Source organism: Centropristis striata, chromosome 17, assembly GCF_030273125.1.
Source record: "Centropristis striata isolate RG_2023a ecotype Rhode Island chromosome 17, C.striata_1.0, whole genome shotgun sequence".
In the NCBI taxonomy this organism is placed as follows: domain Eukaryota; kingdom Metazoa; phylum Chordata; class Actinopteri; order Perciformes; family Serranidae; genus Centropristis; species Centropristis striata.
This window is the reverse complement of record NC_081533.1, coordinates 3,033,743-3,058,719: the sequence shown is the minus strand read 5'-3', so window position 1 is coordinate 3,058,719 and position 24,977 is coordinate 3,033,743. Positions and strand designations below refer to the sequence as shown.

General features: G+C 38.2%; 2 protein-coding genes across 2 annotated transcripts in view; one reads left to right on the top strand and one right to left on the bottom strand.

Moving 5' to 3' along the window:
* Positions 1-2,668: 2,668 nt before the first annotated feature.
* Positions 2,669-24,977, bottom strand: part of LOC131990124 (zinc finger protein 721-like) — a 463,174-nt gene continuing 440,865 nt past the window's right edge. Inside the window, exons 7-10 of the mRNA XM_059355524.1 lie at positions 8,885-10,006; positions 8,603-8,805; positions 3,516-4,076; positions 2,669-3,450 (exon numbers count right to left, since the gene is read on the bottom strand). Coding sequence (XP_059211507.1) covers positions 3,314-3,450; positions 3,516-4,076; positions 8,603-8,805; positions 8,885-10,006 — 2,023 coding nt within the window. The 3' untranslated portion in view covers positions 2,669-3,313. The remainder of the gene's footprint in view (positions 3,451-3,515; positions 4,077-8,602; positions 8,806-8,884; positions 10,007-24,977) is intronic.
* LOC131990099 (zinc finger protein 135-like) lies at positions 15,123-23,002 on the top strand. The gene is made up of 6 exons (XM_059355506.1): positions 15,123-15,301; positions 16,217-16,248; positions 18,110-18,244; positions 18,400-18,465; positions 21,312-21,481; positions 22,306-23,002. The coding sequence occupies exons 1-6, from the start codon at positions 15,123-15,125 to the stop codon at positions 22,918-22,920; spliced, it is 1,197 nt and encodes a 398-aa protein (XP_059211489.1). The 3' UTR covers positions 22,921-23,002.

Sequence of the window (24,977 nt, the reverse complement as noted above, 5' to 3'; positions counted from 1 at the left end):
CTCCTGGATTACTGACACCTGACAGTCTGTGCTGCTGCAGAACTGCATGTGTGTATATTTATAAAACCAGAACCAACACCAAATCACGATGCACCACGGTAACAGCTGTTAATTTATGGAACAAATTGGAGAAAGACTTAAAAACATGCAATACCATTAACTTACTCAAAAAAGTACTTAAAAACAGGATTATTCATTTATATAAGTCAGAGTAATGAGTCGTGACACGTGCTATGTGGCTAATATATATTTATATATTTTGTATGTTTTATTGCCTTTTATTTTTATTTATTTTTATTATATATTCTTTTCTTCTTATTCTTCTTTTTTAAGGAAGAAAGGAGGAAGAAGGGAAAGGAGAAGAGGAAGGAAGGGGAGGGGGAGGGGAACTTTTTGAACTGTCTCGTCCTTCCTTTTTTAAACTATTATTTATTGTGTGTGTGTGTGTGTGTGTGTGTGTGTGTGTGTGTGTGTGTGTGTGTGTGTGTGTGTGTGTGTGTGTGTGTGTGTGTGTGTGTGTGTGTGTGTGTGTGTGTGTGTGTGTGTGATAGACACACCCTGCTGCTCCTCCACATGTGATGTTCCTAACGGAACAATAAAGTTCTTTGAATTGAATTGATATGGCTCAGAACTTGTGTATGTGGTTTAATTTCTCTTGATAATGTGTCTGATTTATCTATTTATGTGTTTTGTAGTACGAGTGTCAGAGCTTTAAGTTAGAGGGTCTTTTGTATTTTTTCCTGGTAGCACCTACACAATCCGGGTGTTTTCACCATGTGACTGTTGTTAGTGATGCTGTTACACCATTTGGCCACCAGAGGGCGCTATGTGCCACACAATTATTCATTCTGGCTAAAAGAGTTTAACAAAGATCCCCCGAATTAATTTAGTATAAAACAGGATGCTAAGACTTAATTAAACAAATGTATTTTATTTAATTACTTAACATCAGTTTTATTGTTATTTATGTGTCCACTTTTCTGTGCAATAAGGACTTTCTATAGAAATCACTGCAATAATTCAATTACTCACACTGTTATTACATATAAACACATTTGTACATAGCTGTATTTATATTTCCATATTTCTATTTTATTCGATTGTACATATCTCTATTCACTTCAAATGTATTCTATATTTCTATTTGTGCATATCTTTATGTACTTAAGACCTGCATTTGTATTGCTGTATATTTAGCGTAGCATGCTTTTTTTTAACTTTTATTTTAAGAAATATTTTCTATTCTTATACAGCAGCAACTGTAACAAAACAATTTCCCCTCAATAAAGTATTTCTGATACTGATGTTTCTGTGTCTTTTTAGTTCCTCTGTTTAGTAAGACCTAATATGTATCATCAGACTATAATAAATTAATTTTAAGCATTTTTAGGCATTTTAAAATTTGACCATTTTTTGACATCCAATAAAATAGTATTTTTCTGTCATTAATGGTCAAACTAAACCCTAATATGTATCAATAGACTATAATCGGGGCATTTTAAGCATTTTTAGGCCTTTAAAATTTTGACAATTTTTCAAGATCCCATTATATGGTGTTTTTGTCATTTATGGACAAAACATGCTCTAATTTGTATCAACAGACTATAATAAAGTTACTTCAAGCATTTTTAGGCATTTTAAAAATTCCACCACTTTTGACAAAAAACAACAGTACAGTATGATTTTTTTTTTTGTTAGACGTAGGAGAATTTTGTTTGTTTTTTTATGTAATTTTAGACGTTTTATGCTTTAACAATGACCAACAAAGTATGGAGGAGTGTCATCTCAGACAGCTCAGTGTGATTAATTAAGATTAATTACTTTTATTAAACCCACAATGGGGAAATTCAACCTCTGCATTTAACCCATCCTTTTTTACACACAAGTGAAGACACCATGCAAGGAGCAGTGGGCAGCACATTACTGAACCCGGATGCAGACTGACTAGAAGACAGAAGGTTGTTGGTTCAAACCTCATGACAGAAAGTTAGTTTTTAAAGTCTAACACTACAATGAAGAAGTCAAATAGGACCAAAAGCAGCAGCTGGGTGTCAGAGGAGATCACTCAGGGAGACAGAAGGTTGTAGGTTTGATCCTTATGAGCTGCAGTGAGTTTTGAGGCTGAACATGGACAGTAAGAAGTCAAACAGCCCCACTGGTTGGTTCTGACAGATCAATGCAGGAGCTTATAGATCTAAATTTTTCCATGTGGATGAATGAAGCATCAATCAATCAATCCAAAAGTATGTAAAATGACTTTTTAATGAGACAATATACTATGAATTTTACAAGACTCAAAATTCACAAGATTCAAACCTTCAGTCTTCATGTCAGTCTTCCAACTCCTTGAAATATCTCCTTTCACATTCAGCTGCTGTATTTGGTCGTATTTGACTTCTTCATTGTGGTGTGAGACCTTTAAAGTCACCATCCATGACCAGATTGGAACCAACAACCTTCTGATCAGTCTCCTATCTCAGTGAGCTATGACTTCTCTATTTTATAGTATTTTTGGACGTATTATACAATTACTACGATCAACAAGCTATTTAATATCTATGTATGTTAATAATACAAGCCACCCTACTACATGTATCAACAGACTATAATAAGACCATTTTGAGAGTATCAGGACATTTACAATATTTATGACTTTATCTGTCAGATAATTAATAATAATAATCATGTTGATGCTGAGAAGGACAATAACAACAGGACAACAAACACTGATTAAAGGATTAACAGTTTGAAACGACGAGTCAAAGCTTCTCTTTGTCTGCAAACATTTAATGAGAATATAAAAAAGAAGATTATTAAAGCAACAACTCTGACAGGATGCAGGTTCAACAGCAACAATCACCTTTACTGGAGAAAAAAAAAACCAGAATGAAATCAAATAATGTTTACAATTACATTTAGATTTTATCCGAATTTAGAAAGAATAAGTATGTAAGTTTGTTCAGTGAGAGTTTGAACTCTGGAGTGTTTTTGTGTCTCTGTTTATTCATCTCCTCTTCCTCCTCACTGGATCAAACCACCTCAGTCAGACTCAGTTACTGCTGTCAGTCTTTAGTTTCAGAGAGAAGCTCAGAATATAACAACACAGCACATGGAGAGGAGGCATGAAGAAATAGCTGGCTTGACTATAAAAACAGTCAATGAGACATTCTGTGTATGCACTGGTGAGCTTTAAGGGTTCAACTATGAGAAGACATTGACCCACATTGGTCACACGAGTACGGTTTGTCTACAGTATGACTGTGTCGATGTCGTCTCAGGCTCTTTGCATGAGTGAAAGCAAAGGCCATATTGTTCAAAGCAGTATGGTTTCTCTCCAGTGTGAACGCTTTGGTGAGCAACAAGGGTACGACTTTGTGAAAGTTTTTCCGCATTGGTCACACATGTATGGTTTCTCTCCAGTATGAATGAGTTGATGTTCTCTCAGTTGCTGTGACCAGTGTGAGATCACTCCAATTTCTCTCCAGTGTGAACCCGTCGGTGAACATTAAGGTTATCACTTCTTGAAAAACTTTTACCACACTGGTCACAGCTGTAAAGCTTCGCTCCAGTGTGAATACGTCGGTGAGTAATAAGGTTATCACTCCGTGAAAAGGTATTACCACACTGGTCGCATCTGTACGGTTTCTCTCCAGTATGAATGCGTTGATGTATTCTCAGGTTCTGTGCCTGAGTGAAAGCGTGCCCACACTGGTCACATCTGTACGGTTTCTCTCCAGTATGAATGCGTTGATGTATTCTCAGGTTCTCTGATGTGGTGAAAGCGTGCCCACACTGGTCACAGCTGTACGGCCTCTCTCCAGTGTGAACAAGTTGATGTTGTCTCAGTCTCCATGACACGGTGAAAGCTTTCCCACATTGGTCACAGCTGAATGGTTCCTCTCCACTGTGAACATATCGGTGAGCTTTAAGCATATTACTTCGTGAAAAACTTTTATCACACTGCTTGCAGCTGTACGGCTTCTCTCCAGTGTGAATGCGTTGATGTGCTCTCAGGTTCTGTGCCTGAGTGAAAGACTTCCCACATTGATCACAGCTGTAAGGTTTCTCTCCAGTGTTGTGAAGGATTTGTCACAGAGCTGACAGTGGTGATGTTTGAGTCCCTCTCTTTCTCCCTGTTTCAAAAGCGACTGACAGACAGACAGAAAAAAACAGAGGGTCAGTGAAATACCATCTAAAATCATCAATAATATTTAGAGTCTGTACAACTTAACCTGTACAACTCACTGCCCAAGAAGCACCACTAATCTGTCATACTATCTAAATATGTTCCATCCTATAAAGCTAAATTCCAGACTCTACTGTCCCAGACAGTAGACAGTGGTTTGGTGGCTCAAACCAAAGCAACATGTGTGCTTCCTGCACTAATGGGGATTTCTCGTGCCTTTATACTTTTTTATCTTGGATAGGAGCATAAAAGGACCAAAATTTAAATAAATATCCATAAATAAACAGTTTTGACACAAAGGAAAGCAAACAGTGAGGGAGATACATTTTATTTTGTATTGATACCTACATTACATTACACATGGAACCCTGACCTGAAAAACTATTTTAGATTTTCGAAGTTTAGCATTAAGAATGTATTTCATATATTTGGACTTGAACAACACATTTAACATGTTCTTCTGTAAAACTTGAATACTTGTCAACCAAAACTGACCTTGTGATATCTTCACATCTCACTTAGGACTAAGAAGTTAAGTTTAAATTAAATGGTGATTTGATTTATATTGTGGTATATTTTGATATTGAGAGAAATCTAATTAAAAATAATACAGTGGTTTTTTCTAGATAGCACACCATTATGCAGACATTATTTTTATATTTTTAGGGCATATGGTAGAGAAATGTTTTCTCTTCTCAGACATTCTACTCTGGAATCAATGGGACGTACAGATTTCTCTCAGTGAGCCTGAATGTGACAAGAACTCCAACCAACTGTCCCATAGAAACTAATGAGAACTAGGACCAGACATTTCTAGAAGGAAAAGAAGGACAGTTTTCTAACCCGCCTCCTTGCTCATATATATATTTTTTAAACTACAGACATGAAACTTACATTAACTTTCAGCAGAGACTTTTCTTCTTGATGATACTAATATTTTGTTGTTAGGACTCACTGTGTTTGAAAAAACAAGAGCAGTTTGAGATGATGAGCTGATGATTTTTACTGTTTATGGTTTAATTAATATTCAGACGTGTATGTGTTTAAGTTCTGTCTGCACCAACTAACATTCACATAAACAAATATCGCCATTTTTATCTGCAGGGAGCAGAGAAGAGTCTGATTCTGATAAAGTTACACAGAGAAGGAAAAGTTCAATAAAAAGAAACTAAAGCTGGAGCTTTTTAGAGCTGATGGAAGTGAATGTGATCAGAGTTTATTAAAGCTGGAACCAGTCTGTAGTTTGTCCCTCACAACAAAGAAAAACACGTGAACACAAAGCCTGGAGCGGTTTGAACCGGTTTTACAAACTCACATTCATACATTAACAACCAGGAACCCCTCCCCCACTGAGCCGGACCCCCCAAAGAGACCTGGATCAGGATTTAAATGCCTCCAGGAACAAGGAAAAACCGTTTTAAAGAAACTCCTCCGACTGCAATCTGCTACTTTGGAGCTCAAACACACAAAGAAAACAGAAAGTATTTCATCTGTTCCACTCACTTCAGAGCTCGAGCCTGCTGCTGGTCTACTGGGGACCTCCGGGTCCTGGTTCTCCTCCATTCCGCTCTATTCTGTGCTGCTCCTGCTCCTGCTCCTGCTCCTGCTCCTGCTCCTGCTCCTGCTCCTGCTCCTGCTCCTGCTCCTGCTCCTGCTCTCCGCTGGGACTGCTAGACTTTAGATTCTGTTCTGGACAACTCCATCGCGACTTTGTAGCGTCTCCTTAAGCCACGCCCACATCCGGTCCGTCTTCTTCTCCTGTTTTTGCCGGTTTGCAAAAAGCTTTCAGGATCATTCCATCTTTTTTCTGAGAATCAATAAATTATGAGCTGATCCTAAGTTTCCTGTTGATCCAACACTGACAAATTTACACAATATCATAAATGTTTCATAATTCAGACCAGTGTGTCCAAATCAGCTTCAGATAACATCAAAAAGAAGAAAAATATCTGAAGACTGTCCTTGTCATTAGACTCTGAAATTGTGGTGGCCTCTTTAAAAAAAAAAAAAGAATCTATCCATAAACATATGAAGAAGACAAAGTATAAATTATAGAAAACAGTAAAAACTGCTTTAAAATAGATTCTACTTCTGTACATACATGTGCAGGTTATCTACAGGGAGGTAGTTGTTGAAAGTTTAATAAATAGCTTTTATTTTCAGTTTGTTTGTTCCTGTAGAAACGCAGCATCAGTTCCTGTGGGGGCGGGGCCTGTTTCAGTCATTGTCGGGTCTTTTTGACCAGGCATGAGGTGTTGGAGGTCCAAGTGAGGTGGTTTAACACGTTGACTCCAAGGAAGGGGGAGGTGGTCACTGGTCTTTGTTCTCCTGAAGTCAACCATCGTCTCCTTTGTCTTGGAGGTGTGAAGGAGCAGGTTGTTGTCCCGACACCACTCAGTCACATGTTGCACCTCCAGCCTGCACGCCGTCTCCTCAGTCCCACTATTGTTGCGTCACCTGTGAGTTGAATGATGCAGCTGGAGGTGTGGATGGGGCTGCAGTCATGTGTGAAGAGTGTGAGGAGCCTGTGGTCGGTTTGTGTTCTCAGAGCACTTCATGACTGATGCTGTTAACGACACTGTGCCACAGTCATTCAGGCTCTTCACAGAAGTCTTTTCAGGCTCTGGAATGATGGTGGAGGACTGAGGCATGTGGGAACAAAAGCTGCTTCAAGTGAGAGGATGAATATTTCAGTAAACACCTCGGTGAGCTGTTGGGCTCCATCTCACAGCTCAAAACTGTTTTCACTATCATAAACACACAATATACTCGTTGTTTGCAGAACTGTGATGAATATAATAAAGTATTATTGCAGCAGAGTTTTGAGTTTTAATGTTTTATTTCATCATTCATGACTGAACGACTCTGATGTGTTATTGATACACGGCCTTCATTCAAGGTTTGATTATCACTTTATATCAGTCGGCTCATAATATCTGTTGTATTCATTGGATTTTCTTAATAAAAGATCTCAAGTTCAGCTCATTTTCTTCCACTGACGGTAATATGAAGAAACATTAAAATCCAGACGATGGAGCTGCTTCATGTGAGCAGCATTTTACTGTTGTCGGCATAGGGCTCATTTTAACTACAGAATATGCTGTTATGTACTAATTTATTGAAGAATTTAACAAATGATTCCTTAGTTAGAAATAAAAAGTATTTAAAACATGCTTTTCTTTAAGTAATTTTAATACAAGATCATACATAGAAAAAATACAAAGATTATGATGATGATACAAGTCAGACAAGAATAGCAATCATGTAGAAACAGAGTCACATCACACTGTTCAGCTGGATAGGGACAGAGTTCTATCAGCCAAATAGGATCAAGAAGATCTGACCAAGTTACAAGAATTCATTGAGTTGATGGTCCGATGGCACGCAGATGTTATTTGCAGAGAGACGCACTTTGTCCCTCCAAGCTGGAGACGTGTGATGATCCATGTTTGGTTAGTCAGTGCAGATGTGAACATCTGTATTGATCCAGACATATAAACATGTTTTCCAGCAGTAATGCAAACACTGCTGACGTGGAGAACTTAACTCAAAGGAACTGAAGTTACAGAGTTTAGTAGTTACAGAGTTTATCAAATCAATATATCCCCATCATTATATATGGCAAGATTAAAAATACAGGAAACTAAATACAAGTCAACAAATTGAAACAAAATAAAAATTCTACAAATGAAAACATAACACAGAATGAAATTCTAGAAATATATGTCCGTTTTCCAGATGTTTAATCCTGGATTAATGTAAGAATCTTCAATAATTATCCATTTAAACATTTTTACCGTGTTAAATCTCAACGGGAAAAATAACTAAAGCTGTCAGTTAAATGTGGTGGATTATGTGTATAGAGTGACTTAAAATGGAAATATTGAACTTATGTACGACTACCATCATATTTTGCTGAAGTACAGTACTTGAGTAAATGTAATAAGTTACATTCCAGCACCGATTACAGGCCGTGCGGGTTTTATTGATATTAATTATCTTACTGGTGTCAGATAATTAATAATAATGACCATTTTGATTCTGAGAATGACAATAACAACAGATCAATGCTTAAAATTAGTTTGATTTCATCTGAATTCCACAAGAATAAAGGTTTGTTCAGTCCGAGTTTGAATTCTGGAGTGTTTTTGTGTCTCTGTTTATCCATCTCCTCTTCCTCCTCACTGGATCAAACCACCGCAGTAAGACTCAGTTACTGCTGTCAGTCTTTAGTTTCAGAGAGAAGATCAGAATATAACAACACATCACATGGAGAGGAGACATGAAGAAATAGCTAGCTTGGCTCTAAAAAGGCTAAATGAGACATTCTGTGAATGCATTGGTGAGCTTTAGGGGCTCTACTATCAGAAGACATTTTTCAAAATTAATCACACAAAGACGGTTTGTCTACAGTATGACTGCATTGATGATGTTTTAGGCTCTTTGCTTTAGTGAAAGCATGGCCACATTGGCCACAGCTGTACGGTTTCTCTCCAGTGTGAATGCGTCGGTGAATATAAAGGGTACCTATTTGCGAAAAGGTTTTATCACACTGATTGCAGCTGTACGGTTTCTCTCGAGTATGAATGTGTTGATGCCGTCTCAGGAACGTTGCAGTGCTGAAAGTGTTCCCAAACTGGACACAGCTGTACTGTTTCTCTCCAGTGTGACTGCGGCGGTGAACATCAAGGGTACCACTATGAAAAAGTTTTTCTACAATGGTCACACCTGTACGGTTTCTCTCCAGTGTGAATGCGTTGATGTTCTCTCAGGTTCTGTGCCCTGGTGAATGTGTCCCCACACTGGTCACAGCTGTACGGTCGTTCTCCAGTATGAATGTGTTGATGTCGTCTCAGGCTCTGTGCAGTGGTGAAAGCATGGCCACATTGGCCACAGCTGTAAGATTTCTCTCCAGTCTGAATGCGTTGATGTTCTCTCAGGTTCTGTGCCCTGGTGAATGTGTTCCCACACTGGTCACAGCTGTACGGTCGTTCTCCAGTATGAATGTGTTGATGTCGTCTCAGGCTCTGTGCAGTGGTGAAAGCATGGCCACATTGGCCACAGCTGTAAGATTTCTCTCCAGTGTGAATGCGTTGATGTTCTCTCAGGTTCTGTGCCCTGGTGAATGTGTTCCCACACTGGTCACAGCTGTACGGTCGTTCTCCAGTATGAATGTGTTGATGTCGTCTCAGGCTCTGTGCAGTGGTGAAAGCATGGCCACATTGGCCACAGCTGTAAGATTTCTCTCCAGTGTGAATGCGTCGGTGAGTATCAAGGTTACCTTTTTGTGAAAAAGTTTTTCCACAATGGTCGCAGCTATATGGTTTTTCTCCAGTGTGAATGCGTTGATGCAATTTCAGGGACTGTGCAGTGGTGAAGTTGTTCCCACACTGGTCACAGCTGTACGGTCGCTCTCCAGTATGAATACGTTGATGTTGTCTCAGGCTCTGTGCAGTGGTGAAAGCATGGCCACAATGGTCACACCTGTACGGTTTCTCTCCAGTGTGAATGCGTCGGTGAACATCAAGGGTACCTCTTTGTGAAAAAGTTTTTCCACAATGGTCGCAGCTATATGGTTTTTCTCCAGTGTGAATGCGTTGATGCAGTTTCAGGGACTGTGCTGTGGTGAAGTTGCTCACACACTGGTCACAGCTGTACGGTTTCTCTCCAGTATGAATGCGATAATGTTGCCTCAGGGTCTGTGTTGTGGTGAAAGTGTTCCCACACTGGTCACAGCTGTACGGTTTCTCTCCAGTATGAATGCGTTGATGTCGTCTCAGGTGCTGTGCCCTGGTGAAAGTGTTCCCACACTGGTCACAGCTGTACGGTCGCTCCCCAGTGTGAACTCGAAGATGGCGATTTAAACTTCGGGCTGTTATGAATGATTTGTCACAGAGCTGACAGTGGTGATGTTTGAGTCCCTCTCTTTCTCCCTGTTTCAAAAGCAACATACAGACAGAAGGAGAGAGAGGGTCAGTGAGATGCCATGGTAGAGCAAGCTATCTAACACCATTAATCATATTTGGAATCTGTACGACGTAATCATCAATGTTCAAAAAGCACCAATAATGTATCATACTATCTAAATCAGTGTCAACCTATTGAGCTCATTTCAAGACTTTACTGTCCCAGACACAAGAAAGTGCTGGTGGACCAAACCAAAGCAATAACAGATTGGAGCATAAAAGGAACATTGTTTTTAAAAACAGCCAATATAAAACAGTTTTTACACAAAGGAAAGCAAACAGTGAGGGAGATTCTTTTTTTTTGTGATTTTACCTACTTTACTTTTTTGGAACCTTGACCTGAAAAACTATTTTAGAATTTCGAAGTTTAACATTAATAATGTATTTTATATATTTGGGCTTGAACAACACATTTAACGTGTTCTTCTGTAAAACCTGAATACTTGTCAATCAAAGCTGAGCTTGTGATATCTTCACATCTCACTTAGGAGTAAAGAGGAAGCTTTAAGTTTGGATGAAATGGTGATTTGGTTTATATTGTGGTATATTTTGATATTGAGAGAAATCTAATTAAAAATAATACAGTGATATGATTTTTATATTTTTAGGGCAGATTGAAGAGAAATCTTTGCTCTTCTCAGACATTCTACTCTGGAATCAATGGGACGTACAGATTTCTCTCAGTGAGCCTGAATGTGACAGAAACTCCAACCAACTGTCCCATAGAAACTAATGAGAACTAGGACCAGACATTTCTAGAAGAAAAAGAAAGACAGTTTTCTAACCCGCCTCCTTGCTCAGATATTTTTTTTAAAACTACAGACATGAAACTTACATTAACGTTCAGGAGAGACTTTTCTTCTTGATGATACTAATATTTTGTAGTTAGGACTTACTGTGTTTGAAAAAACAAGAGCAGTTTGAGATGATGATGAGCTGATGATTTTTACTGTTTATTGTTTAATTAATATTCAGACGTGTATGTGTTTAAGTTCTGTCTGCACCAACTAAAATTCACATAAACAAATGACTCCATTTTTATCTGCAGGGAGCAGAGAAGAGTCTGATTAAATGCCTCCAGGAACAAAGAAAACCGTTTTTAAGAAACTCCTCCGACTGCAATCTGCTACTTTGGAGCTCAAACACACAAAGAAAACAGAAAGTATTTCATCTGTTCCACTCACTTCAGAGCTCGAGCCTGCTGCTGGTCTACTGGGGACCTCCGGGTCCTGGTTCTCCTCCATTCCGCTCTGTGCTTCTTCTGCTACTGGTCCGAGTCTCCGCTGGGACTGCTGGACTTTAGATTCTGTTCTGGACAACTCCATCGCGACTTTGTAGGGTTTCGTTAAGCCCCGCCCACATCCGGTCCGTCTTCTTCTCCTGTTTTTGCCGGTTTGCAAACAGCTTTCAGGATCATTAGCGCCACCTTCCGACAGGAGTGTGGATCAGATTTAACTCTTTATTTTACTATACATATATAAGATATAAATAAACAATAAATAACATTCCTATATTCTCCTGATGAGTCATGTTTCATGTTAAAATATAAATATTGTCTTATTCTCATAATGACTCATTTAATCAGAATTAGCTGTTTTTCATTTCCATCTTTTTCCGACAATCAATAAATTATGAGTTGATCCTCTGTTTCCTGTTGATCCAACACTGACACATTTACACAATATCATACATTTTTTATTATTCAGACCAGTGTGTCCAAATCTGCTCCAGATAACATCAAAAAGCAGAAAGAGATCTTTGAAGACCGTCATTGTTGTTAAACTCTGAAATTGTACATTATGCATAAAGATATAAAGAAGACAAAGTATAAATTATAGAAAACAGTAAAAACTGCTTTAAAAAGATTCTACTTCTGTACATACATGTGCAGGTTATTTACAGGGAGGTAGTTGTTGAAAGTTTAATAAATAGCTTTTATTTTCAGTTTGTTTGTTCCTGTAGAAACGCAGCATCAGTTCCTGTGGGGGCGGGGCCTGTTTCAGTCATTGTCGGGTCTTTTTGACCAGGCATGAGGTGTTGGAGGTCCAAGTGAGGTGATTTAACACGTTGACTCCAAGGAAGGGGGAGGTGGTCACTTGTCTTTGTTCTCCTGAAGTCAACCATCGTCTCCTTTGTCTTGGAGGTGTGAAGGAGCAGGTTGTTGTCCCGACACCACTCAGTCACATGTTGACGTGTTATTGATACACGACCTTCATACAAGGCTTGATTATCACTTTATATCAGTCGGTTCATAATATCTGAGGTGTTCACTGGATATATCAATGAAAGATGTCGAGTTCGGCTCATTTTCTTCCACTGACGGTAATATTAAGAAACATTGACAAAGACACGTACATCCAGACGAAGGAGCTGCTTCATATGAGCAGCATTTTACTGTTGTCAGCATATTAACTACAGAATATATTATAATATAATTATGGACATACACACATACAGCTCTACAGGTTCTGTAAAGAACAATAAAAGTATTCATGTGATTTAAAAAAAAGATAAGTTAAGACTTTATTAATCCCGCAGTGGGGGAATTTAGTTGTCAAAGCAGCTCAAGAGACAGATACAAAGATATAGAAGACAGAATAAAGAGTATATATCATATCACAATATATATCATAATCATTATTATGAGATACAATGTCATATTCATGGCATAGAAAGTCAAAATTATGAGATAAAAAGTCATCATTATGAGATAAAAAGTCATCATTATGAGATAGAACGTCATATTTATCAGATACAAAGTCTACAATGTGAGATAAAAAGTAATAATTATGGGATTTAATGTCATATTAAGAGATAAAAAGTATAAATTATGAGATAAAAAGTCACAATTAAGGTTCCTTTTATTTCAACTTTTTATCTCATAACATCAACTTAATATGGGCAAAAGTTTCTCAACAAAGTTTTAATTTTTATTCTTTAACTGGCTTGATTATCACTTTATATCAGTCGGCTCATAATATCTGAGGTGTTCGCTGGATTTGTCAATGAAAATGCAGAGTTGAGCTTATTTTCTTACACTGATGTTAATATCAAGAAATATTAAAAAAGACACATACATCAAGACAAAGGAGCTGCTTCATGTGAGCAGCATATATATATATATATATATATATATATATATACATATATATCTTTAAAAGTTAGCATAGATATTTTAGAAATATTTCAAAGGTGATATTATTATATATTATATTTGGATATTATATTAGGCTTTATATGAGTATTGAAATAAAAGTTTCGAAATAAATATATATAATATTAAAAATTACAGGAAACCAAATACAAATCAACACAATGAATTTATTTTTTTTCATGTTAAATATCAACCGGGAAAGTAACTTGTGTTGAATTTAAGATGTAGTGGATTACAAGTATAAAGTGACATATAAAGGAAATATTCAAGTAAAGTAAAACTACCTTAATATTGTAGTGAAGTACAGTTCTTGAGTAAATGTAATAAGTTACATTTCACCACTGATTACAGGCTGTGTGGGCTTTAATGTTATTTATTATCTTACTGGTGTCAGATAATTAATAATAATAATCATGTTGATGCTGAGAAGGACAATAACAACAGGACAACAAACACTGATTAAAGGATTAACAGTTTGAAACGACGAGTCAAAGCTTCTCTTTGTCTGCAAACATTTAATGAGAATATAAAAAAGAAGATTATTAAAGCAACAACTCTGACAGGATGCAGGTTCAACAGCAACAATCACCTTGACTTGAATAAAAAACAGAATTAAATCAAATCATGCTTACAATAATATTTTGATTTTGTCAGAATGTCTAAAGAATAAAGGTTTGTTCAGTGAGAGTTTGAACTCTGGAGTGTTTTTGTGTCTCTGTTTATTCATCTCCTCTTCCTCCTCACTGGATCAAACCACCTCAGTCAGACTCAGTTACTGCTGTCAGTCTTTAGTTTCAGAGAGAAGTTCAGAATAAAACAACACAGCACATGAAGAGGAGGCATGAAGAAATAACTAGCTTGGCTCTAAAAACGCTCAATGAGACGTTCTGTGAATGAGCTTTAAGGGTTCTACTATGATGTATGTATCCATCATCATCATCATCATCATCATCATTATCATCATCATCATCACAACAACAACAACAACAACTTTTCACAACAAATTCTACATAGTTCTTTACAAACACAAGTTATACACAGACATGAAACAAAAAACAAAGATAATGTTAGAGAATGACATAGTTCTGTGCAGTTAAAAGACAGTTCAAGGGAAGGTAAAGTTCAGGTCAAACCAGGAAAGGCTCTCTGATAAAAGTCTGTTTTAAGAAGAGATTTAAAAGAGATCACTGACTCAGCCGACCTGATTTCCTCAGGCAGGTTGTTCCAAGGTTATTATAGTTAACGACAACTAACGAAATAATGAAAACTGGAGTTGAAAAAACATTTTCATTAACTGAAACAAAAATAAAAACAAGAGTTTTAAAATAAACAACAATAACGAAGTAAACTGTATTGTATTGTTACAAAACTAACTAAAACTAATTAAATTATAGTGAAAATGTCCTTTGTTTATGTCTGTTAGCTTTTTTCATACATAATTCTTTTTTGTGTATTTTTTGTGCGTTTTTTATTGTTGTGTTTTGTATTTTTTGTGTGTTTTTGTTTATTTTTTAATTTTTGTGTGTCTTATGTGTCTTTTGCAATTTTTTTGTTTGTGTCTTGTAAAAAAAAATGTATGTGTTTTCGATGTGTTTTTGTGTCTTTTTATGTCATTTGTAAAATAAAATAAAAAACTTTTTTTGTGTGTTTTCAAAATGTTGATCCAGTAAGTGAAAATGAAAAAAAATGATCAGGTCATATATGTGAGGTTGTTCTGAAAAAATAGACATAAATAGTCTCAAAACAGCCCAAACTCCAAAGGGTTAAAATAACATTAAATAGAAATAGTTTGCTCTGATTGGATGATCAGCGTTTCATGGCTCAGCCAATGAGAAGCTGCGGGGGGCGGGGCATAGAGTCACCCAGCAACACAACAGAGTCCTCTTCAAACGGAAACCAGGACCAGGACCGGCAGCACACAGCGGAATGGAGCAGAACCAGGACCCGGAGGACTCCAGTAGACCAGCAGCAGGCTCTGATAGCACCGATGTTCAGGTCAGACTTTATTCTGTTGTCTCCGTGTTTTCTGGCTTCATGTACAAATGAGTGGGACACATTAAATACTTTGTTTTCCGCGATATTTTCCCGCCGCTTATTTGTGTATTCGGGAGGGGGAGGGGGAGGGGGGTCTCTGTTCTGATCAGATTCAGATCAATCAGCTCTAAAAAGCTCCAGCTCGGGCGTCCCGGTGGCTCACACTGGTAGACTGCTTACCACATGGCCATGTGCTTGCTGCAGCGGACCCGGGTCCCTTTGCTGCATGTCTTTCCCTCTGTCTCCCCCTTTCTACCTGTCTCTATCTAATAAAGCAATAAAAATGCCAAAAAAATAATCTTAAAAAAAAAAAAAAGCTCCAGCTTTAGTTTCTTTTCCCGTTAAATCAAAAGTAGTTTATTGAACTTTTCCTTCTCTGTGTAACTTTATCAGAATCAGACTCTTCTCTGCTCCCTGCAGATAAAAACGGTGATTTGTTTGTGTGAATGTAAGTTGGTGCAGACAGAACTTAGACACATACATGTGTGAATATTAATGAAACCATAAAGAGTAAAATCATCAGTTTGAACCGCTGCAGGTTTCTTCTTGATGCTGAAACAATCTTTGAGTATTTAGTGTTTCCTGGTTTCATCCTGATGAGACTCTGTTGTTGTTTCATGAGTCCTCAGGAGAATCCTCACAGAGAACAATGAGGCTCACTGCTCCCACAATGCATTGCACTGATGCATGTTGTCCATTGTAAGGCAGCAGTAATTTAGCCGACGACCGGGATAAAAGACACTCCACAATTTCAGCTGGGATGTTTAAAGTACTGGAGGCAGCCGTCACAATGAATGTTTCTTGATTTACAATGTATTGTAAATAGTCCAAATTCAAGTGTGGTTGATTCAACACATCTGTAATCCTTGATTTCAGACGTTCCAATAACCGAGCAGCTACTGGTCCCTGTAAACAACAAGTTTGATGCATTAGGCTAAATGCCACTGTTAACATAGTCATTTACCAACATACAGTACTCTATCCCACATAGGCTGGACAGACATAAAAAATAATTTTGTATTTTTAGCAAAATAATGTATGCCAATCATTAGCATGCAAGTTAATACAACAAATATCAATTATTAAATTATTAATTAATATTACTAGTCTGGACCCATGCAAACCACACTTGTGTGTCTGATCTCAGATATACACGAATATAATAAATAAATTCTGGATTGATAGTAAACTGCTGTCAGGACTCTGACTAATTCTATTGTTTGGTTACACAAGCAGTAACTGACATGTGGTTAGCTTGTAAGCTAAAGCAGAATGTCTTAACGTCCATAAACTTCATATTATTTAAAACAGTACAATTTCATGAAATAAACAACTAAATAAAAATAAATAAATGTTGGATGTGTTATTTACTTTACCTGTGATGATGATGCTTCCCCGACGGTGTCCATGTTGTCAGCCATCCTTCGGCGCATTTTTCGGGGTTCGATTGCTTTCCCCTGTGACCTGCCTGTGACCTGCCTGTGACGTCATTTCAACAGTTTTTCGACTCGTACCCACAAACTTGAATTCGTGTTCACAGTGAACACTCGTAGTTGAGAAATTAGAGTTGTATTCACAAGACTTTGCACTCACAGCTTTTAGATTCATACTCACATAAAAACAATCCTAACCCTAATAATTTATCAGACTCATGTGTGTGACAGCAGAATTTTGGGTACAACTTTTTTATTTACACACAAATGTTTATCATTACAAATACGAATGCTTATAACATGGACACATCTTTTTGACAGCGGTCTTACTCCATAAAAACGCTGCTTGCCTGCCAGAAATGTGAATTTCAAAATAAAGTGTTACTAATAAGCAGATATTTATAGCAGATATTTTTCATATATTGAAAACTTTATCTGTAAACACGTGAAAAAGGTCACTTTCCAGGGACATCATGAAGTAATATAGAGACATTTAAGTATCTTTGTTTCAATGTGTAATCAAGATTTCCTGCTTTAGTTGGAATATAACCAAGTTGTGTGTGTGTGTAAGAATATATATTCTCACATACATTATATTCTTACATATGTCAATGCATATATTTATACATGTATGGATATAATGTTTGTCTTTGTATATATATATATATATATATATATATATATATACACACACATATTTATGTATTTATAAACTGGGCTCTACTGACTTGAAGGTAACCATTGTGCTGACAGGGGTTTCCCTTCCTATTTCAAAGTATACAGCTTCAAATTATATCAATGAATAAGTGTATGAAATTAGTTATTACCTCATCAAAAGTGGTGTTTTATTCCTAGAAGTGAGAAAGAGAAAAAAGCAGAAGTTGAGACGATGATGACGATGGCCAACAATTCACTCTGCCACTGCTATAACAAACACATTTTCTGTGTGGAGTCTAACCCTGCAGGTGGTAACACCTGTTCACTCTTGGACATTAAGGGTTATGTTGTACAGACGTGCTCTAAATATTATTTATGGTTATAAATTGCTTACTCCACCATGGCATCTCACCACCGTGTCTCTCTTTCTGTCTGTCTGTTGAAACAGGAAGGAAGAGAGAGACTCAAACGGCACCACTGTCAGCTCTGTGACAAAACCTACTCAACAGCTGGAAGTTTAAAGGTTCATCTCTGCATCCATACTGGAGAGAGACCATACAGCTGTGACCAATGCGGGAATGCCTTCAGTCGACTACAGAGCCTGATATATCATCAACGCATCCATACTGGAGAGAAACCTTACAGCTGTGTCCAATGTGGAAAAACCTTTATCTTACAGTCGTAACCTTGAAGTCCATCGACGCATTCACACTGGAGAAAAGCCATACTGGTGTGACCAATGTGGGAAAACCTTTTCTCACAGTTCTAGCCTTAAAAGACACCAACGGGTTCACACTGGAGAGAAACCCTAGTGGTGAGACTAAGGCAGGAAAACTTTTTCTCTGAGTGGTAGTTTTTTTAGAAAAAATAAAAGTTGTTAGAGCATTATTAGTAGCCTTTTTTCTTTTTAATATCCACATTATAAGATTGTTTTAAGCCTTCAATAAAAACAGATTGCTCATTGTGCAGTCGGATCAAAGTTCCTGGTGTTGGTCTGTTCTCTTAAAGCCTCCTGCGACTCCCTCACTGTCACAGGTAGGAAACTCTTTGGGATAGGCTCAAAGTTTGATGTGAAACTTTTGATGCTGAACTGAACATTTTTACAGTTGAATTAAACGGAAAATGCCCAGCTGGAAACCACATCATGCCTCAAATTGTTCTTTGTCCTGAATTAATGAACCAAGAGAGGAGATGAAACAGCAGCTCCTGCATGTCAAAGTATTTTTTTGTCTGTGTTTTTATACCAATATCATCATGTACTGATTAAAATTAAAATTAAGTCTCACTAACATGTTGAATTATGTTTTTATATCAAATTTCTCCCAACTCTGCTTCACACCATCATCTTGCAGCTGAAAGAATAGGCTAAAATGATCAAACATGCCATAAAAATATATCTATTTAGTTAAATATATTAATTTAATGGAATATGTTGAAAAAACAGTCTGCACACTAAATAATTCTTCTTTAAATTGAATTTGATAATCACACAGTGACATTTGGAGCATGAAGCTCTATCAACCTGACTTTTTTTAGATGTTTATTTTCTTCTAGAAAATGAGCAGAACCCATCGTATTTCATTTAGTGAAACAGCTGAACCCTGATCTAGTTCTGACTGGTTTAGTGGAAAGGTTCAGTATGAGGACACGATGTGCTCTCTTGACCTGCAGCTCAATAGAGGAAGGGAGCCTTAAATGTTTGTTGAACAGCTCTTCTGCAAAGTCACTGAAGTTTTAACAAATAATCATTTTAACACAGTTACAGCTAAGTCAAGGCAAGTCAACTGTTTACATAGCCCAAAATCACAAATCACAGATTTGCCTCAAAGGGCTTTACAGACTGTACATGGTTCGACTCCCTCTGACCTTAGACCCTCACATCGGCCAGGGAAAAACTCCTCAAAAACCCTTTTAGCAGGGGAAAAAGAAGAAGAAACCTCAGGGAGAGACAGAGGAGGATCCATCTCCAGGACGGACAGACGTCAATAGATGTCGTTGTACAGATCAACAGAGTAGAATAGATGAGATAGAGGATGAAGGGGGAGAGGGAGGGAGGATAGAGAGGAGCAGGAGTTGTGGGAGGAGACAGAGAGGAGCAGGAGTTCTTGGAGGAGACAGAGAGGAGCAGGAGTTGTGGGAGGAGACAGAGAGGAGCAGGAGTTGTGGGAGGAGACAGAGAGGAGCAGGAGTTCTTGGAGGAGACAGAGAGGAGCAGGAGTTGTGGGAGGAGACAGCAGCAGGAGGTGAAGCTCCACTATTGTCCAGTAGTGATGGTGAGTGTAGAGTGGACCAGGAGAGGAGCATTCCCATCTGGGGCCGAACCAGATCCACAGCAGTGAGACCAGCAGGAGTGATGCTGAGCAGGACCACATGGTGTATCGTGTCCCCCGACACATTGGGCCTATAGCGGCATAACTAGGGGCTGGTCCAAGGCCTCAGCCAGCCCTAACTATAGGCTTTGTCAAAGAGGAAAGTTTGAAGTTTACTCTTCAAGTCAAGTCAAGTCAAAGTTTATTTATGGAGCACATTTAAACACAACCTCAGTTGACCAAAGTGCCGTACAGTTATTAAAATAGAATAAAATCATACACAAATAGGTATAAATAAGAACAATGTAAACAATAAAATACTAAAAACAGTAAAACAATAAAATAGTAATAAAAACTCAATCCAAAAACAGAGTTAGACATAGAAAAGAAAAATAAAAGGGTAAAAAAAGTAAAAGAAAGCCAAGGATTCTTGCCGAGCTGGGACTGAACGACAAGGAGAATAAATAGGTTATTAATAATGTTTTAAAGTGCTCAACAGACTGTGCAGCTCTGACCTGGAGAGGTCGGCTGTTCCACAGAGAAGACTCTGTCCCCACGAGTCCAGAGTCTGGACCAGGACAACCAGGAGCAGCTGGTTAGACGACCTAATGCTCTGGAAGTACTGTGGGGTTTAAAAGCTCTGATAAATAAGACGGTGCCGGACCATTTAAACACTTAACAACAATGAGTAAAACCTTAATCTGGATCCTAACATGTACAGGTAGCCAGTGCAAAGATTCAAGGATGGGGGTAATGTGATTTGTGCGTTTTTAGTGTTTTTTTTAATTTTATTTATGTGTTTTTGTAATATTTGTGTTTTTTATGTGATTTCATGTCGTTTTCTTTTTTTTTTTTTTTTTTACATTTTTTGTGCGTTTTTTGCAAAAAAAAAAAAAAGTATATGTTTTCGTGTTTTTGTGTCTTTTTATGCCTTTTGTAAAAATAATAATAATAAAAAAGTGTTTTTGTCTGTTTTTTTGGTGTTTGTATTTGTTTTTTGTGTGTGTCTTTTGTCTGTTTTTGTGTGTTTTCAAAATGTTGATCCAGTCAAAATTAAAAAAATGATCAGGTTATATACAGTACAGGCCAAAAGTTTGGACACACCTTCTCATTCAATGCGTTTCCTTTATTTTCATGACTAGTGACATTGTAATTCATCAAAACTATTAATGAACACATGTGGAATTATGTACTTAACAAAAAAGTGTGAAATAACTGAAAACATGTCTTATATTCTAGTAAGCAAAGGGTGGTTACTTTGAGGAATCTAAAATACAAGACATGTTTTCAGTTATTTCACACTTTTTTTGTTAAGTACATAATTCCATATGTGTTCATTCATAGTTTTGATGCCTTCAGTGAGAATCTACAATGTAAATAGTCATGAAAATAAAGAAAAACGCATTGAAGGAGAAGGTGTGTGTCCAAACTTTTGGCCTGTACTGTAGGTGAGGTTGTGCTGAAAAAATACCCCAAAATAGTGTCAAAACAGCCCCAAACTCCAAAGGGTTAAAAAAAACTTGAAATAGAAATAGTTTGCTCTGATTGGTTGATCAGCGTTTCATGACTCAGCCAATGAGAAGCTGCGGGGGGCGGGGCATAGAGTCAGCCTGCAACACAACAGAGTCCTCTTCAAACGGAAACCAGGACCAGGACCGGCAGCACACAGCGGAATGGAGCAGAACCAGGACCCGGAGGACTCCAGTAGACCAGCAGCAGGCTCTGATAGCACCGATGTTCAGGTCAGACTTTATTCTGTTGTCTCCGTGTTTTCTGGCTTCATGTACAAATGAGTGGGACACATTAAATACTTTGTTTTCCGCGATAATTTCACAACATGAACAGAGTTATGACCTGCCACAGGGAGGGGGGGGCATAGTCAGGCAGCCATCCGGTCCTGCAGCTCTTTGGTACGCTGGTACAGACCCGCCTGTCTCGCTGGGGGGACGAAGCGTTGGAGGCGTGGGTTGGGGGGGGGGGGGGGTATGCATATCTATATGTGGAAGTTTGAGTCTGAGACCTGCCTGTCCAGCACGTAATCAGTCCCGTCTCAGTTCGCTGGCATAACACAAGCGATAGCCAAGACGTTGCTAAGGAGATGACCTTCCTTCCTGGGCTCCCGGGCAAGGCAGACAGTCAACGGGTGGTTGTGGGGGTTGGGGGGGGGGGGGGGGGGGATGGTAGTGTCTCACTACATTCCTCAGCAGGGGAGATTAGCAACGGCCTTCGAGACAAGGCTGTTGTTTGGGGAAGCTAGATAAGATTGGAATTTGGGCTGAGGGTGAAGTGGCAGCGATTTCTGCTTCTAATCCTGTCGATGGTAAAAATGTCCCTGCTGGTCTCCGGTTTGATCCAGTTCAGAGACCAGCTGATCAGATCCATGTTTTTATTTTTTCGAGAGCAGTGTAGAGAGAGTCTTCCAAATAGTAAGACAGTAGGCAAGACGAGACGAGAGGAGGGTTATATTGTACAGACGTGCTCTAAATATTATGTATGGTTATAAATCGCTTACTCCACCATGGCATCTCACCACCGTGTCTCTCTTTCTGTCTGTCTGTTGAAACAGGAAGGAAGAGAGAGACTCAAACGGCACCACTGTAAGCTCTGTGACAAAACCTACTCAACAGCTGGACATTTAAAAGTTCATCTCCGCATCCATACTGGAGAGAGACCTTACAGCTGTGACCAATGTGGGAATACTTTCAATCAGATACAAAACCTGAGAATGCATCAACTTATCCATACTGGGGAGAAACCATACAGCTGTGACCAATGTGGGAATGGCTTCAGTAGGCTGCATACCCTGAGAATGCATCAACGCATTCATACAGGAGAGAAACCTTACAGCTGTGACCAATGTGGGAAGACTTTCACCTGCTTACAAGGCCTGAGACCACATCAACGCATACACACGGGAGAGAAACCTTACAGCTGTGACCAGTGTGGGAATACTTTCAGTCGACTACAGAGCCTGAGAGATCATCAACGCATCCACACTGGAGAGAAACCTCACAGCTGTGACCAATGTGGAAAAACTTTTTCTCAGAGTGGTAGCCTTGAAGTCCACCGACGCATTCACACTGGAGAGAAGCCGTACTGGTGTGAACAATGTGGGAAATCCTTTTCTCGGAGTTCTCACCTTAAAAAACACCAACGGGTTCACACTGGAGAGAAACCCTAGTGGTGAGACTAAGGCAGGAAAACTTTTTCTCTGAGTGTTTTTTTTTTAGATAAAATGAAAGTTGTTGAGCATTATTAGTAGCCTTTTTCCTTTTAATATCCACACCATAAAATCTTTTTTCTGTTTATTTTCTTCTAGAAAATGAGCAGAACCCACCGTATTTCATTTAGTGAAACAGCTGAACCCTGATCTAGTTCTGACTGGTTTAGTGAAAGGTATGTATGAGGACACGATGTGCTCTCTTGACCTGCAGCTCAATAGAGGAAGGGAGCCTTAAATGTTTGTTGAACAGCTCTTCTGCAAATTCACTGAAGTTTTATCAAATAATAATTTTAACACAGTTACAGCTAAGCTAAGCTTAATGTCCCTATCCTTCACTAGTGTGTGTATCTCTGAATGCACCAGTGTTAATATGGCTGTTCTGACAATATGTGTAAAACATGTTCTGTGTCTTGCCAAAAAGTTATGTTTCATGAATTTAAAGTTTGACTGTAATAAAACAGAAGGTTGCCTTGATATGTATTTTTTGTATTATTATTATAATTATTATTTATTTTTACATATAATTCACTGTAATTTAACATTCAAGACATTAAGCAGTGAAATAATACTGTAAAAAAAAACTAATCTAAGATCTTAATGTAAAAAAAAAAAAAAAAAAAGAGAAAAATCTTGAGAAATACAATAGGAAAAAAATATATTTTTTGTTTTCTCTACAGTGCACCAATGCATATAGCAAGTCATTTAAATAAATAGTCAACAGTAACAGTTGTCTGGTGTCCCAGTTCATCTCACTGCTGTTTAGTCGCCCGTTGCAGCGCTGGAGTGTATTCCCTCTTCTCTCCGCCCCTTTAAACGTTGAAAGTCCTGCAGCTTTCAGCCAGGTGAGTCTTGGTCCAGCAGGGGGCAGCAGAGGGTTCATTCAGCTCACAGCCTCTGGCTCCTACTTTCACTTTGTGTTTTGAAGTGCAGCACAACGAAGAGAAGAGCTGCTGCTGCTGCTGCTGCTGCTGCTGCCAGAGCCACAACAACATAGAGGCAGACTCTGCTCCGGACCCCTCCTGCTGCTGCTGCTGGTGGTTTTGGTGGTTTTGGTGATTTTGGTGGTTTTGGCGTCTCTGGTCTTGGTTTTAATGTCACAGGTTTGGGCTTCTCAACAGCTTCTGGAAAGAACAATAAAAGTGTTCATGTGATTTAAATAAAAAAAGATAAGATGAGACTTTATTTATCTCGCAGTGGGGGGATTTAGTTGTCACAGCAGCTCAAGAGACAGACACAAAGATACCGAGGAAGTCAAATTTATGAGGTGAAATGTCATTTAGGAGATAAAAGTAATATATATATGTATATATATATATATATTCTTTATTCTCTCTCTCTTTATTTATTCATTTATTTTTTTATTTTTTCTAATTACTTTCATAGATAACATGACTTATTTATTTGTATTTTTTTGTAATTATTTTTCATATTTGTTTTATTATCTCACCTGCATAACTTTTTTTTTATCGGGCAAATAAAATGACAAAAAGCAAACGTATAAAAAACGTATACAGCTGATCATAAACAAAGCAGCATGACTAATAATGCACAACGTCTCCTCTGATCATAAACATAGTGATGGTGCTTGTTGTAAACAAACAGAGATCACTAAGTGAACACCTCCTGCAGCAGCAGCACATACACACTGTACTGCTACAGAGCTAACTGTTAGCCTGTTAGCACATACATACTGTACTGCTTCAGAGCTAACTGTTAGCCTGTTACCACATACACACTGTACTGCTACAGAGCTAACTGTTAGCCTGTTAGCACATACACACTGTACTGCTACAGAGCTAACTGTTAGCCTGTTAGCACATACACACTGTACTGCTACAGAGCTAGCTGTTAGCCTGTTAGCACATACACACTGTACTGCTACAGAGCTAACTGTTATCCTGTTAGCACATACACACTGTACTGCTACAGAGCTAGCTGTTAGCCTGTTAGCACATACACACTGTACTGCTACAGAGCTAACAATTAGCCTGTTAGCACATTCACACTGTATTGCT